Raw genomic sequence first — 16,976 nt, 5'->3', positions numbered from 1 at the left:
AAACTCTGCAATTCTAAAATCAATAATCAAAAATAAGAAAATTTAAACATTTACTTTTCCCATAGGTCTCTCCATTCTTTTCTTCACAAATCCCTTGACCTGATTACTTTCTATTCTTCATGAATTTTGAAGTAGTAATAATACTTAAAAAAATTGCTGGGATGAAGATGGGACTTAATCACTTAGACTAGTGCTTCTCAAACAGGTGCCTCAGAACATATAGGAGGTACCCTTTTAAGAAAAGTAGCATTCCTTTCTGGAGTAATTTAAAAAGCTCATTTTTTACATTAAAACCAATGAGGAAACCCAATAACTTGGAAAAGAAAGAAAATTCACATGAGACTTGAAAATTTTTTCACACCTGTCATTTTGGGCTGTATCTCAGATCCTTCAGCATTACATGTTCATTCTTACTAGCAGCTAGGCAATGGAAGAGTCTGAGAAGTGCTGCAGATTTTCAATACCTGTGATTAACGGCTACTGTATCTCTTAATTACAAATGATTAGTCTGTTTAGAAGAGCATCCTTGTGTTCTCACAAGTAAAACAGCCTGTAATGAGGATTCTGTGAAAATATCTATGAAAGAAGTGGTGATGTCATACAATTTAAAGGTCCTACATTGGAAAGTGATTTTGGAAAACCACTTCGGCTTGTATATAATTTGTTTATAGAAGAACTAAAGACATATTTTTTACACAGTGTCTCAGCTTCATTGTCTGCAAAAGAGTGATAAAACATACATAATGAGGATGGTATATGAACAGAATGAGATACCATATTAGGTGCTTGGCAAAAGGTAATGATTGATAAACAGTAGCCACTTATATTTTATACTTGCCACCTGATTTTTCTTATGAAATGACTATTATATTCTGATTTTTAAGGTGCCATTTTCCAACAGTGTAGTTTTTCAGGATGAAAAGTCCATATATATGTATGCATATATGTGTGTCTACACACATATACTCAGATGACCTTTAGTATTGTTTACCCCTGATTTTAACTTCAAAGCCAAGACTCAGTAAGTAAATTATTTTAGAGCAACTTAACAAGTAGATACAAAAAATGACCTCTAAAATAAAAAAATAACACTGGATTAATGCTTTTAATTCCTTAAAAAGTACTAACCTGTTTTCTGAACTAGATGTAGAAGTACTAGATGATGACAATGTATGAGAATTTGACATGCGTGAAACAAACTTCTGGATGGTGTTACGAGATGGAGCTTTGATCCTTGAGCTACGTCTACTGTGATATTTCTGGAACAAACTTTCAACCTAACATTGAAAAAAAGACAGTAACAATGATATTCGCACCATAATATACATATAAAGAGTTCTAGAGAATGAATTGTCTTTTATTTCATAAAATTTTCATAAAGCCAATTTAAGAGCTTCAAAAATAAGAATATATATAGCTTACTAAGATTTACAGCAGGTCAGTGTTTACCTTCTTTTCAATCTGGAAGAAAAAACTAATCAGTCAATGGATTATAAGAGATAAGCCTCAAATAATTCTTAAATATCTTCACAGCTTCAAAATGACCACTGTCTATTTAAATTTAGAGCTCATGGAAAATTGTCAGGAATGAGCCATAAAAATCTGTTAGCAATTTTACTCTAAAGCATTTATTAAAAATTACCTCAAAATTCTTTAAAGTTTTTCTCCATAACATTGGGTCTGAAGGTTCTAGTTGAAATACCCGGAGCATAACAAACAACAGATGAATACAAAATGTTCCACGCCCACAGCTGCAGTTCTAAAGAGTTAAAAGAGAACCTATTGGTAATAAATCTGTGGTTCTATTAGAATTCCTAAGATGATCACTTTTTTTATATTTCCAAGTTTAACGAAGTTTCTATTTGCTTCACTTTTCTTATATAGTAAGATATATAAGGATATGTAAGAAAAGTCTATACTATGACTTAATCTCTTATTTTTGGTGAATTTATTAAATCAAATTTGTATTCTAAAGTATATTGAGTCATACTAGAGACGTTCACAAATACATTAAATAAAAATGTTTACTAGCCCAAAATATATTTTAAATTCACTTTAGTTAACTAAAGAGAATTAACTGATCTAAATTCAAGAATGTTGTAGTACATACATTTCACTTAGTACTAGATACTAATAAAATGTAAAATGGTGAAAAATCCTACCTGAGGCCCGATAAACACCCGGTATTTATTGTCTGGGCTGTCTCCTCCAATCAGGAAAGAGTTGGGTCCTATTTGTTGCAGTAAGTACAGCCTGGCCCGCATAACTTTGTTTACACGGCGGTTTGTCTCCTCAGGGCTATATGGTGAGAAGCCATCTGGGGAAGGGGCTCTTCGAGGAGGTGTGATTCGCCCACTCTGAAACTTCACAACATTGTTTTTCTATTAGGTAAATTGCTTACTTAACAACTGCCTAAAAAAGGGTCACACCAGATGGCCATGTGGCATTTTATATTCTGAAAAATGCCCCAAAATAAAATGGGATAAAATGTGTTTTGCAAATGCTTTTTATCTGACATATGCATCACAAGTAAACTTCTAAAATCTCAGTCATCCTTATAACTAATGATAAACATTTGGCTGAGTGAGACAACCATGTCGTAATTTTACAAAATGTAAATATTTGAGTTCTTTGAAAAGTACTATGTAAACCAAGGTTAAAAGCATAAAAATTCATCCATAAGCAAGCAAAATGACTTGTTTCTAGTGATAAAAATTAAACATCCAATTTCCTAGCTTCCACTGAATGTGTTACTAAATGCTCTTTTGCAATGGTAATTCATAAACACCTCCATGGAATTCCTCCTGTGGTACACTCTGCAGAGAACTAATGGCAAGTGACTTTCCCCAGATTAAGACATTTTACTGAAGGCCGACAAAATCTCTTGTGGTGAAGGTGATATATATCACTCATTCCACTCCACTGATTCCTCTAGAACTTGGTCTTTCTATATCAATGCCCAGTGGAAATTCTAATTCTTTTTGATGCCTTGTTAAAGATAATAAATGTTGGTGAGAACATGAAGGATTAGAACCCTCATACAGTGCTGGTGGGAAAATAGAATGGTACAGCTACTTTGGAAAACATGAGCCAGCAATTCCACTTCCAGGTATAAACCCAAGAGAAGTGAAAGATATGTACACAAACAGATTCGTATGCAAATGTTCCCAACAGGATTATTCATAATAACCAAAGAGTGGAAACAACCCAAACGTCCATCAGCTAACAAAGAGATAAACCAAATGTGTATATCCATACAAAAGAATGTTATTCTTTAATTAAAAATGGAGTACTTCCAAAAAGAATTACAGAGAATTGGGTCAATCGGAAATTAATTTTGAATGTTAAACAAACAAAAAAACAAGAATGATATTGCAGAGCTAGTATTTTTGTTAAGATATATACGTACACGGCAAAAATCAATGCATACACTGATAAATAAACATATTTTGTGGGGAAAAAACCCAGAAAAACCAAACACAAACAAATGGGGTACTGATACAAGTTATACCATGGATGAACCTCGAAAACATAACGGTAGGTGAAAGAAACCAGTAACAAAACACATATACTGTATGATTCCATTTACTGTTTATGAAATAACCAGAATAGGCAAATTATATATAGACTAACAAAACAGACTAATGGTTGCTGAGGACTGGGCAGAGACTGCTAATTGGTCTGGGGTTTCTTTTTGAGGTGATGAAAATGTTTTAAAGTTGACTGTAGTGATGGCTACAACTGTGAATAGACCAAAATCCAATGAATAGTACAATTTAAACAGGTGAACTGTACAGTATAGGAATTATATCTCAATCCGGCCATTTTTTTAATAAGCAGTTATTAAAAAGTAAAAGAAAAAACAAGTATACATGTACATGTTATATGACCTAAGCATTCAGACTATGGATATGCTTACAGATGTGTAAAATTATGTATGCATAAAAAGTATGTTTGCAGGACTGCTTTTTGGTAATGAAAAGAAGGACTATACATGTCCCTATTAGTGTGCAGTTGATTAAATAAACTATGATTTATCCAGATAATGAAATGCTAACTTGGTGTTAAAACGAATGAGGGGTAACTTTGACTAACATATACCCTAAAGTGGGGGAGTGAAGGGGAAACGCAATTCTGTATATACTTGTGGTAGACTTTTATACTTTGACGGCCCCTATAAACCATACCTCCCAGTATTTATACCCTTGTGTAGTCCCCCACCACACTGATTCTGGATATGCAACTAGCATGTAACTACCTTTGGGCAATAAGGCATTAGGAAACAAGGTAGCTTGATAAAAGCTTCCACACTGGACTTGCCCTCTTGATACATCTTTTTTTGGCTTAATAGAAATTTCTCTCATAGATCCAGAGGCTAGAAGTCCAAGAACAGGTGTCAGCAGGGTCCCCTCTGAGGACAGAGACAGAGAATCTGTTCCATGCTCTCTCCTAGCTTGCAAAACTTGGTGTTGCAACCCAACTTCCATAGTATGAAGAAGAGATGCCAACAGCCTCCAACTGTTCTGGCATCCCAGCTGAAGCACCAGACACATGAGTAAGGAAGCATCTTGGATATTCCAGCTTTAGCAGATACCATGGGGAACAGACATAAGTCATTCCTGCTGAGCCCCACCTAATTTGCAGATTCATGAGCAATAACAAGGTTGTTCTTGTTTTAAGTTTTAAAAAAAATAGCTCATTTAAAGCTGTGTCAACATAAAGCCAATAAATACTGTTGGGTATCTTGGGCTTTAATGTAAAAAAATTTACTTAAAATTTACTTCTGGAAGGATTTATATGCTGATCAAAGGAAAACCAAATCTCCCCCTGTGGTCATGATCTTAGTCATTCTACCACCCACTCATTTGCTCTTTGCTCTTCAAGTTTAGAAACTAAATTTTAACTTGCATTTCTGCCACTAGAAGTCTTACTCTCTCTCTCTCAGAAAGATAGTACCTATCATTTTGCAAATCTCTCTGATGTCTGATTTAATACAGAAGACAACTGGATTCTCATTCATGCTTCTGCACTGTGTCTACTGTGATAATGATGTTTGGTTAAAGTACATGAAGAAAATGTGGCTTCACAAATATATGCAGCTGGAAAAGGTATTTTAAAAGACTCTTCCAATAATTATGAACACTCTTCTCTGATACTAGTTCCAAGAAGACTGTGATATGGAATCTGAAACCACATCAACAAACTTTTCCTACTGTTACACATGAAAATCCAGATGGTCTATCTTACACAATGTGAATGGATCATTTACCTAAGGATGATTTTGTTTCATCATGCATTGGTCATTGGGAAAATACTGGTTCACCAAGTTATGCAGATCTCCTAAATGTTTACACATTTCACTGCAATACATTAAAAAAAAAAAATCACATTTGATATTATTACCGATCTCGTTAGAAAATTCAAGTATCGAGAAACTGTCAAGTTTACAGTGGGGGATATGAGTTTCCTAAAATTCTAATCTCACTAGTGAAAAAAAACATTTCAATTGTCTTTCTTGAAGTTCCTTCCTTCACTTAACTCATCTTAAGGAAACTGTCTGCCAAAAATACCCCAATTTCTGTTGTCATAGCTTTAATTTAGGTGAATGCATGAGCTTTACCCACCACTGTAAATGTTAATGCAGTGAAAGAGGCAAATAACATCTCAGTTTTATTACAAAATTTATTTTGATCTAATGGATCCACAGAAAGGGTCTCAGGACCTGCTCTCTTCCCCCAATCAAGGGTCTGTGGACCACACTTGGAGAAATGCTGCTCTAACAGATGGCTAGCCAATCTTTCCTGTGTTATAAATGTACCTAAAAATTGTAGAAACTTAACATACTTGTTGAAAACATTAACTTACAGGCACTGGGGAAACTCTTTTTCTCCGAACTCCTGGAGATTCTGACTTCACTGAGCGACCTGACGGGGTGCTGCCAGGAGAAGGACTGCGTCGGCCTTTGGGAACGGGTGACGCGGGGCTCACCTGGCCCTCTCCTTGAGACTCAGTTGCCAAGTTGTGAATTTCAGAACCATCTCCTTTAACAGGGATTGGTTTTACCACCTAAATTAAAATCCCAACATTCTGATTACTTAAAATAGAAAAAGTAAATTTGAATACAACAGACCAAGAAATGAACTCAAGTTTTCATTACACAATATTATACAAACATAACAATTTATTAACTTTTATTTAGTATTACTTCAAACGATAAATGTTAAGACTATTTTTACCCACAGATGTCATTCATTTAGGCTTTATCACTAAATTGTTATACATAATTTTAGAATTTAGTATTATGTTATTATGTGCCCTAAATCACTTAACATTCAAAATCAATAATCACAGGTTAGTAAACAAATGTGAAAAATAAGCACTTTTACATTCAACTAGATTCAAGATGTTTTCTTTTTCATTTCTATTGAGAAAATACATAATCTTGAAAACAATAATGGGCCTAATTTAAATGCCCAAATAGTCTGATTAATATAAAACCATTTTGCCTTTTTTTTGCAATGTTTTATTACAGTAGCTTAAGAGCAATCTCTTAAGCAGAAAGGCAGGTTGCAAGACGTGTTGTTTCTCAACAGACCTAATCTAGCTCTGACCAAAAGAGGTCAAACCCTGTAGCCTTATCTAACCTTCCCTGCCGTTCTCCCACTACTCTTCTACTGTTCTACTAGCTGGCTGCTGTGCCTATCAAACATGACTAACCTGTCGTCTTCCTGGGCTTTCACTCCCCCTCCCCCAACTCCACATCTCCAGCCTGCAGCACACCAGACAGCATACCTTCACCTGGTGAAAAACCCCTATCTTTTAAGGCTCGGTTAAAATCCTGTGTTTTACAAATGCACTTAACTCTATCAGCCTGATGTTTTTCTTTCTAAATTGTTCCTGCTGTCTTCCTACTCCACACATTTGGCATACAGTCACATACTGTTCTGTGATATTTCATGCCTTTATTTTTATTTATAAGTTGCATTTTCTTAATTGGAGATGTTTATACCTCACATTTCAAGAAGGACCTGATTTAATTTACATAAAACATAATAAAAACAAACAAAAGCAGACTTTCCAAGTAGACTATAAACTTCTTAAGGGTAGTATGAAATCTGTAAACTATGAGATGTAGGGTAGCATAACTGAACTTAAGGACTACATGTTGTCTTATTCCACACATCTCTTCCCTCTTTACCTCTGTCCTATATACAGATAATGTACTTGACAAAAAAAAGAATTTGGCCTTAGATAACTGAATGTCCTTAGTTTATATGTAATAAAGGACTGGCTTTATTGGCTTCTTTTCAAAAAGTTATGATTTCTGCTTTACGGTATTCTCAAAAGATCTGGACTCTTCACCAGTATAAGAAGCTCCAGAAAGCAGCACATCCACACTTCAGATGGTTTAAACTGCTCAAAGGTTCTTTATATTAACTAGGCAAAAATGTACCCCCTTCTGTAAGATGTTTCAAAAGAACTTTCTCTTTTCTAAGATGAATTCCTGATTTCTTCATCTGCATCCTCTGACATGATTACTAAAATGGTCAGGGGTTCTCACTATACTACTTCATATGAAAAACAAATGGAAGAAATGTGGAAGCTTAGCTGGAAAGGAAAGGACTCATGGGTAATGTAGCAGCTTAGGTTAAAAAGCTGGTATATAAAGAAACAATTAAATATATTCCATATTAGCTCCATGGATTAGCACCATTGTGTAGAATGTGCAAGACAGAACGCAGCTCAATGAGGGAAGTCTGTGTGGCTTTTGAGCATTGGAAACATGGCTAATGTGGCTGAGTAACGAAATTTTTACTTATTCACATTTAATTAATTTATATTTGAACTTAAATAGGCAAGTGGGGGACACCTGGCTGGCTCAGTTGGTTAAGCGTCTGACTCTTGATTTCAGCTCAGGTATGATCTTAGGGCTGTGAGATCGAGCCCCATGTTGGGCTCTGGCACTGGGCATGAAGCCTGTTTAAGATTCTCTCTCCCTCTCCCTCTGCTCCTCACACCACCTTTCTCTCCCTCTCTTAAAAAAAAAAAAAAAAAAAAAGGCAAGTGGGATGAATGTAGGGCTGGATGATCATACGCCTGAAGGGTTTCAATTGTCGAATGAGTAGCTTGCCCAATAACTTTTATGATTATACCCACCATCCCTTGCCCTCCCCCAAACCTAATAAATCTTAACTTGTCATCTTTACTTATAAAGAACAAAAAGCAAATAAAAACTTGCTGATACAGACTGATACTGGGACACTTAACAATTGAGATCTACTTCCTTTATAAGAAAGACAAGCACATTTCATAGTATTTGTCTACTTTAAAAGAAAATAACCATGGCAAAGGATAGAGTATGCCTTTCTTTCCTAATTCTACCGATCTAGGTTTTCCTTCCCCAAACCCTGGGCATCTTTTAAATTTACCTCAAACCCCATGAGTCTATTCAACCTTTTTGCTTTCATGGATGATTTCTGGAATTCAGATCTTTGGATCCTACCTTAGAGAAAGAATATCAAAATAAAATGAGAAAAAATGCTTTTCTTTTTTAAAGCACAATATAAATCTCTACTAAAAGGATTTTAGCTACTGACAGTAGGGGGCAGTGTTGCTTTAAGCATTACCTCCCCAACCCAACCAGTTTAGTTTCTATTAACAGTTTAAGGTGCTTAGTGAGCATAGTTTTAGCTATATTTTGTTCCAAGTGGCTAGAATATCAAGCAAATGAAACAACTGCATTTAAAATCAAGAAGAAAAAAAGCTTACAAGAGGATCTATTTATGCTCCATTTCCCACTTCCTCCTATGCTTTCTTCCTTACATCAGGTAACCCACAGCCACTTACCACAGGGCCTCTCCTATTTCTCCTTTCCAGCCACTCGTGCTTCCAGGCTGGCATACAGGTTGCCTTCAGTTTCTCCCTGATCATTCGTTCTTCTGGGCGATCGTCCATCTTGTGCAACCCCTTGAGAGTTTCTTTATTCTCCATCTCACGACTAAAATGGAGGGAGAAACAAGAATGAGATTAATATATAAAAAATAATTTCCAAGAACAGTATTTTATACTTTCATTGGACATGTAACTACAAAGGTAACTGCTAAAAACCCCCCAATGATTTAAGCCAAGTATCAAAGTATCACTGTGAATCACATATACACTATTGTTCAATGTTGCATGATGATGTGAGTTTAATAATGCCTTTAAAAAGAAAGGTTCTTAGAAGGTACAGACTTACTAATAATACTAATGCAGACCTTTGTTCCCAGGTAGTTAACAAAATGGATACCAAGACATTAAGTATGGCATTAACAAACACATTCGTGAACATTGCACTGTTTCCAATTATACCATTCTCACATCCTGAAGTATTTAACAGATATTTAGAAGAGTATTTTACTACTCTAGGATTTCCAATAATTTAAGGATTTCCAGGATTTCCAATAACTTATCCCAGCATTTTCAATAATTTAAGTCACTATAGATTGAATCTGGTGGATATGCTCATTTTCTGAAAAAAAGCTAAATAAATATTTAATAAGTTAAGTGTAACCTCACCCATATTCTATGATCCCACAATATTTGTTCAAAGCCTAAATGATTAAATTTGTATTCTCCCAACAATAATTCCGCATCAAAGCACTGGGGATACTTTGTATATAAAACGTAAAAATTGGTACAAACACCTGACCTTTACTCCATAATACAGTGTGGAGTTATCAGGATAAAACAATGTGGAAGCTAGTAACTTTTGAGAATTCTACAAAGCCTAAATGGTAAAGCATCCACTAATTTCAAATACACTTATATCCACATATGGATATATACAACAAATACAAAATGCATATGCATGGATTTTAAAACCTGTTTCATAAGGAAATAGTTAAAGCATTCGTACTCTGGGAGAAGCAACAATTTAAAAAATACTAAGCTAACTTCAATAACTATTTTGGACATTCTATAAAACTACAGAACAGTTATTTTTTTTTTTACACAGACAGGAAAAGGAAATACTCAAGGAAATACCAGAGACGATAACCGGAAGCTTACTAAAAAGTTAAATGCAAACTCCTTTAGGAATTTTCCAGCTAATTACAACCATAGAGCATCAGTATCTTCAGAGAACCAGCAAAAAAAAACCCCCAAAAACAAAAAAACTACTTAAAACTAAATGTGCACTAGAAAGGAAATGGTTAATTGGATTTCCTGAAGCATCAATTCTGTGAGGGCAGTGGAAATGAACAAGTTAAATACCCCTGTGCAGAGAAACTGGTCTAGATACTTTTAGGAATGCAAAAGAGCACGAAACATTTGAAACTTGCAAATGGGCATTAAGAGCATATAGAAGAGTATTTCCGCCATACAGGTATAAGAAAACTGTCGAAAAGAAAGAGCCTATATGAAAAGAAAAAAGGTAAAGAATGGAAGGAAGGAAGGAGATTCTTTTATTTACTTAGAAGTGCCTGGCCCTTTTTCCTGCTCTGATTATAGTATAAAATACAACTTTTTGGGTGTCTAAGAGGAAGAGTAGAGAGGGAGGAAGGAGTGGGAAAAGAAGAGAGGACAGGAAGGGGAAAGAAAGGGAGAGGGCAGGAAGAGAATGAGAGAGGAGTTGGGCATAGGAGGACGAAGGGAGGGAGGGTAGAGAAATGTTCTCCGAAATTTTATCCTGTTCAGTTACTACTTACCCAGGGAAGCTCGGATTTACAGGCAACCCAATTTATGGGCTGATTGCATACCAAAAATTCACTTAAAACTCTCTGGTTTGAAAAGCAAACACTTTCCCCTCCAGTAAAAATGTTGCAAGGCGTGGCTAGGTTCCCAGGCTAGTTCTCAAAAAATAAGTCACACTGCAGAACTGCAGTGCATTTTCACCCCAGAAGCTCCTGCACTCCTGGACAAAGGAGATTATCCTCCCTTTGGTCCTAAATGTCTCTCCTCCCCCAAATTTGTTTTATGAGTATCTCTTCTCCATTCTGTATTTTCAGTGTCTCCCTGGCACACACCCAAACACGAAGAAGACTCTCCCTGTCTAAACAAAGCTTCCTGATGATGTGGCCTCCTTAAAGTCGGCATGATTTGCCTCTTTCCACTTGTTGGAAAATACTGTAATCACTTAAACCAATTTCTCAATAAATAATAGGGGATAAGCATACTAGTACCTCAACTTTTACATACATGTAAGATTATTTCTTCCCAACAAATGCAGTGAAATGGAATTGCTGGGTCAAATTGTACACAAATTAAGATTTTTGGTGATACTGGCAAATTATCTTCAAGAAAATGTATCTTCTACTCCAACCCCCCAGGTCAAGTTGCCAACTTGCTGGTCTGTACTAACAAAACTCCTAAGGAGGCTTCTTCACTTTGTAATTTTTTTTAAAGATTTTATTTATTTATTTGAGAGAGAGAGAGAGAGAAACAGCATGAGAGGGGAGAGGGTCAGAGGAAGAAGCAGGCTCTCCACTGAGCTGGGCACCCAATGTGGGACTCGATTCCAGGACTCCGGGATCATGACCTGAACCAAAGGCAGTCGCTTAACCCACTGAGCCACCCGGTGCCCTTTCACTTTGAATCTTACTCCAATCCAGGCTTCACAGAGCAGCCAGGGTTACTTCCTCTATTAAAACCCTCTAGTGGTATCCCCCTGGGTTGGCCTAAAATTCAAAATGTTTAACAGGTCCTTTGTGGCCATGCACCATCCTGGTCTTACCTCAACTGAAGTCACTTAGACCCCCACCCCCCTCGTTGTGTTTCTTTCACTGCCTGAAAAACTCCAACATCACTCCTGCTCAAGACTTTTGCACAGACTGTTTCTTGTCTACTTTTCATCTTGTTCATCTCTACTCACTTTTCAACTTTTCTTCTACACCTCAGAGGTGGTCCCAATCTCAGTTAGGAATCCCTAGTTCCATTCCTTCACAGCACTGTACTTTTCCTTTAAAGTGCTCATTGCAATTTGCAAACGTATTTCCCCACCATGAACTATAAATTCCATGAAGGCAGGGACCAGTGTTTTATCCATCATTATATATCCAACATCTAACAGTGTCTGGCTTATGATGGGTTTCAAAGCATATATTAAATAAATGATCATTTATTAACAACTTTGCCAGCCGTAAGGACCTTCCTAGTTTTTAAAATTTAATGACTACTCATGTTAATCTTTTTACAGTTCTGTATTTAATTAAGACTACATTTGTAATTTAGATTTTATTCAGTAGAGCAATTTTTGTTGTTCCTAAATTAATCTGCAAATATAAAACAAAGTTATTTCTAATGTTTTCTTAAATAATAATCATATATTAATTCTAAAATGTGTATTTGTTTGCATTTTACTATCTGTGAAATCTGAATGCTTCTTAGAATCAAATGTTGTAATTTATGGTAGGGTTTATATAAGATAATGGTTCAATTTATAACCAATGGGATCTTAGATTCAATGAAATATACAGTAAATCCTATTCTACTTGCTAGGAACAAAATCATGTGTGTATGTATATAGCAGTCATGTATCTTCTTATCCAATTAATACTAAAGCTATAACAGGAAACATCTTTTTTTTTTAAACACAAACTAATCTAAACAGATGGTTGCTAAATCACCAGGAGATCAGAGGGCCTCTAATTCATTTTGGTTAAACATGAGTGTTTTGGAGAGTTATTTTTGCATTAGTACCTACAACAAATACCTGTTATTTTAACTAAAGTAATAGCTTGTATATTTCTGACTCTTTGACAAAACAAACATATTTTGAGAAACCACTTTGAAGACTTTAAAAATAAATGAAATTTTTGGGGCGCCTGGGTGGCTCAGTCGTTAAGCTTCTGCCTTTGGCTCAGGTCATGATCCCAGGGTGGAATCAAGCCCAGCATTGGGCTCCCTGCTCAGCAGGAAGCCTGCTTCTCCCTCTCCCACTCCCCCTGCTTGTGTTCCCTCTCGCGCTGTGTCTCCCTCTGTCAAATAAACAAATTCCTTAAAAAAAAATAAATAAATGAAATTTTAGCCAAATATGAGAAACTTAAACATTGTTACAAACTAAGCTTTATCTTCCTTTCCTGTTTATTTACAAAACATTTTTCTTGCTTTTTTTGGTTCTAAACATTCCTCAGAATGAATCTCTGATCAACCTAGAGCTTCAAAGAACCTTTCTTCTCTGAGGTTAGGCTTCTTGTTCTGGTCCCTTTCTAGACCTACAGAATTTGCCTGCAACAAATGAGATGGTTCAATGGTCCCTTCTTAATGAAGTCACTTGGTCCTCTGTCTGACTACCTGTGGTAGCAACTATTGTTGACTGGACTGTCACTCTTATAGCTCTCCTCTCCCTGAACTTCTAGGAGGTGATTTTTTCCCCAGTTCTGCTTCTAACTCTCTGACTGACCTCACTGGTATCATATACCAGACCCTCTTCCCGGAGCCCCTTAAACACCAGCCACCACTTCTCGAAGCACTAAAATACTCTTCTGAAGCACACCAAGGTATTTCATACCTCTCTGCTATTGCAGATGATTTTTTTTCCCCTGACAGAACTATCCTATCATCTTACATGTCTTCAGTAAAGAATTTCCTACTACCATTCTATAGCAGTTGCCACTCCCTCCCCACTGAGTTAATATTAATTATAATACATTATAAAGTTGAATATTAGTTTAAGTATCTGCTTCCCTCACCACACTGGGAGTTTTTCTGGGACAGGTTATAACATCTTACTCATTTTTCTATCATCAGTAGCAAATGTCTTCGACAGGCCACAAAAGGCACATGAACCAAAGCCAGAGGGCCTATCCAGCCATAGCCACCTCCCCTTCCAAGGATGGTGCCTGATGCTCGGGAGCACCGTACTTTATACATTTGAACCCATCCTGCAGTCCACAGTTGGCCAGTGCAAGAATGTGCCCTGATCCAAAGACCCTCTATACCAGATGGTAGTGTACATTTTAACCGTATCTGCCCACTATGGGTATGTGACTGCAAGATACAGAGATAGTGTCACTGCAGGAAGAATGGCATCGAAATAGAGAAAAAGAGCAAAATAGTAAGTAGGAACAATAAGACAGAAATTAGAGAAGAAAGAGAAATTAGAAGATGTGGTTGGCAATGGAAGGAAGGGAAAAAGCAATGCAAATAAACTTAAGAGTTGTACCTGGGCCACATGATATGCTGTTAACAATGATCAGAGCTACTTTTAAACTTCCCTGGTTGGTGAATAACCAAGTTCTCCAGAGGCCACATGTATGCGCTGCCTTGGAGGAAACTTCTTGGGTCCATTTTACATTGCACTGAAATAAACCCTACTATGTCTCTGTTCCCTGCATCCCCAAAGAGCCTGACTACAGCATTAATACAGCACACTGCTCTGGCACACAAAAGATATTAGAAAAACATTCAAAAATAGAATTCTACCAAGTTAATTATGATTTTTAAAAGGTATTAAATGGTTCATCTTTATCATGGAAATACGTCTGTTAGTCAACAACTAGTGATATGGAGAAATAGCTGCCAGACTTACGTCATAATAGAAAAAAATTAATGTTACATGCCAGGCAAGGTGTTAGGTGCTTTATAGATATTTACATGTACTTCACCCTCCCAATAACCCTATGAGGTCGTTACCATCTGAGGCTTCGAGAGGCTGATTTACATACCTGGGGTCACACAGTGTATAAGGAGCAGGAGCAAGATTCAAACCCCGGTCAATCTGACTCTTGTCTGCTATGGCAGGTCACTGTCAACTCTGATTTGGTTTTACAATGACTCAACATCAGATATCTGTGCTGTTTATCTAGCTGATGAGAATACAAAGTTTAAACAAGTTTTTACAATGGTGACTATTATAAGAATTTAAAAAGCACATTAATTCTCTTCATTAATAGAGCACTTCACTGTAATAAGAGTATGTAATGATCATATGAAACCATTCTGGAAATTAATAGAGTTTAACTTTAGTATATATAAACATTTCCAGAACAGTTCACATTATGGATAACTTTACATAGAAAGACACTCAATTCTGTCAGTGTCTAAGAAATCTTAAGGAACCCTGGAAAATACACTGAATTGTCTGGGATAGGCACAATTCAGAGCCACCCAACTGAGGTCTACTTGGGAAATTCTCCTAAGAGGAGGAATTCATATCTTAAAAACCGCAAGCTTTGTGACCAAGGGGAGAGGAAAGCAAGGGAGGAACTATCTTCCAAAACAAAACTAGTCTATTGTGGGACCCTTAAAATTTGAGTTTCCAGGTAAAAGTCAAGAGAAGGAAGGACTTAGGTAAGAATGGGGAGAGTGTGCAGTGAAGCATAAGGCTAACAACAGAGGCTAACAATCCCTTACCATGGGCAGGGCACTGTGCTAACAGCTCCACATGGGTCACCTCAGTCAATTCTCATGGCTTGGGACTTTTACTATCCCATTAGCAGATAAGAAAAAACAAACAAGGAGGTTAAGTTGTGTCCAAGGTGATAAAGTCTGTATGTGAAAAACACAGGATTGAAACCCAGACAGGAATGATTCCAGTCTCTTATATCCTAACAGGTCGAAAGGAAAATGAGTATTTACAAGTGCTTAAAATTTGCTGACCAAGATCTGAGGCCAAAATATCTGTAAAAACTATTTTCCCATAAGATAATTTCTCAAGAGATATGGGCTACTACTGGCATTTTCCCTCTTCTGAGCAGGAAGAATTAAATAAAATCAATGGTCAGTCCAACCCTTCCATCTTTATAATACAACTACAACATATCTAATTTTACGTAAGAAATAATAGTATATAAAGTGGCTCATGTGTGTATAATTAGTCCCCAAAAGACTTTATTCCAACTTACGCTCAGTAATATTTGACCCCGAAAACCAACGATGGCACAACTCCTATTTATTTACAATGAGAAACAGGCAATTGCTTTTTACCCATAAAGAGTAACCATGTTCTCTTTGTCACAACAAAGGACTACTGATTTCTTAATATGGATATGGCCATGGTATAATCAGTGTTATAATATGTGGAATCTCTATCAGAAGTTTTTATTGGGGAGGGGGGCAGCTATTTCTAGTATAGTACAAATCTTCCTATTTAGTCCTTTGAGGGATACAGGCACAGAATCTCACCCTCAAAAAGCCCACGTTCTGGTTAACAACATCAAAGGTTAAATAATAAGGAGGCCAAATAACAAAGACAATAATATAACTTATTGTCAATAATGATTATAAGTACTTTAATACCACCTTAGTGATTTTGACTGATTCTATTTATAAATTATTCCAAATTATCTGTACATACTAAAATTCAGTTTATCTGACCTCATGGATTAGTTTCTGTTAAAATGGCACCTCATCTGAGTTTTAAGATTAAAATTATTCAGCAAAAATTACAAGATTTTGAAAAGTTGGACATGGTATAGAAACGTGAAGAGTATATATGAAATTAACCAAAATTAAACTGATAGAATATATTAATGGGTAAACATACTGCAATTGCTTGTTCACTTGCTGACTTAGGCCAACGTAGACAAGGAAAGTGCATTCCCCTGGCATGTCCCGCAGCTACCAACAGAGGGCACCCGCAGCAACAGATGCCCTGGGCTCCATAAATAATTGCTGATTCAGAATCAGAAGTAGCTGGTTATCATTTCTAATAAACAAATTATCTGGGAAATAACACTGTGCAGATGTAGTACCCAGCAGACACACACAGCCTATTTTTTAACCCATAACTTCTACCATCAATTAGTATCTCTGGGACATAAAAACAATTTTAAAGAGAACAAGAAGAATATTCAAAAGGTTTTCTGACTTCTAAATTAGTAATTTGTAAAATATTAGCTTAATAATTATGCAAATATAGTAACAGGGAGTTTACAAAAAGCAAAGAGCTACTAGACAGTATCAAAGCATTTAAAAAAAAAGATTCATTTATTTTAGGTCGGGCAGAGGGAGAGGGAGTCTTAAGCAGATGCGCTGAGCGCAGAGTCCGACACAGG

General features: G+C 36.3%; 1 protein-coding gene and 1 long non-coding RNA gene across 4 annotated transcripts in view; one reads left to right on the top strand and one right to left on the bottom strand.

Annotated features, from left to right (window-relative positions):
• The window catches only part of LOC148164344 (uncharacterized), a 72,953-nt gene extending 66,877 nt beyond the window's left edge, over nucleotides 1-6,076 (top strand). Inside the window, exon 3 of the long non-coding RNA XR_015768167.1 lies at nucleotides 5,868-6,076. This is a non-coding gene — a long non-coding RNA (uncharacterized LOC148164344). The remainder of the gene's footprint in view (nucleotides 1-5,867) is intronic.
• MAP3K1 (mitogen-activated protein kinase kinase kinase 1) overlaps nucleotides 1-16,976 on the bottom strand; it is a 74,465-nt gene that overhangs the window by 24,174 nt on the left and 33,315 nt on the right. For all 3 annotated transcript variants that reach the window (XM_028119105.2, XM_088023319.1, XM_088023318.1), the window contains exons 2-6: nucleotides 8,848-8,998; nucleotides 5,866-6,066; nucleotides 2,163-2,363; nucleotides 1,643-1,759; nucleotides 1,129-1,277 (exon numbers count right to left, since the gene is read on the bottom strand). In XM_028119105.2, the coding sequence (XP_027974906.1) occupies nucleotides 1,129-1,277; nucleotides 1,643-1,759; nucleotides 2,163-2,363; nucleotides 5,866-6,066; nucleotides 8,848-8,998 (819 nt within the window). The remainder of the gene's footprint in view (nucleotides 1-1,128; nucleotides 1,278-1,642; nucleotides 1,760-2,162; nucleotides 2,364-5,865; nucleotides 6,067-8,847; nucleotides 8,999-16,976) is intronic.

This window comes from Eumetopias jubatus, unplaced genomic scaffold, assembly GCF_037043125.1.
Source record: "Eumetopias jubatus isolate StellerSeaLion01/CBP00866 unplaced genomic scaffold, mEumJub1_p1.0 scaffold_5, whole genome shotgun sequence".
Taxonomy (NCBI): domain Eukaryota; kingdom Metazoa; phylum Chordata; class Mammalia; order Carnivora; family Otariidae; genus Eumetopias; species Eumetopias jubatus.
This window is presented reverse-complemented; position numbering and strand designations above follow the sequence as displayed.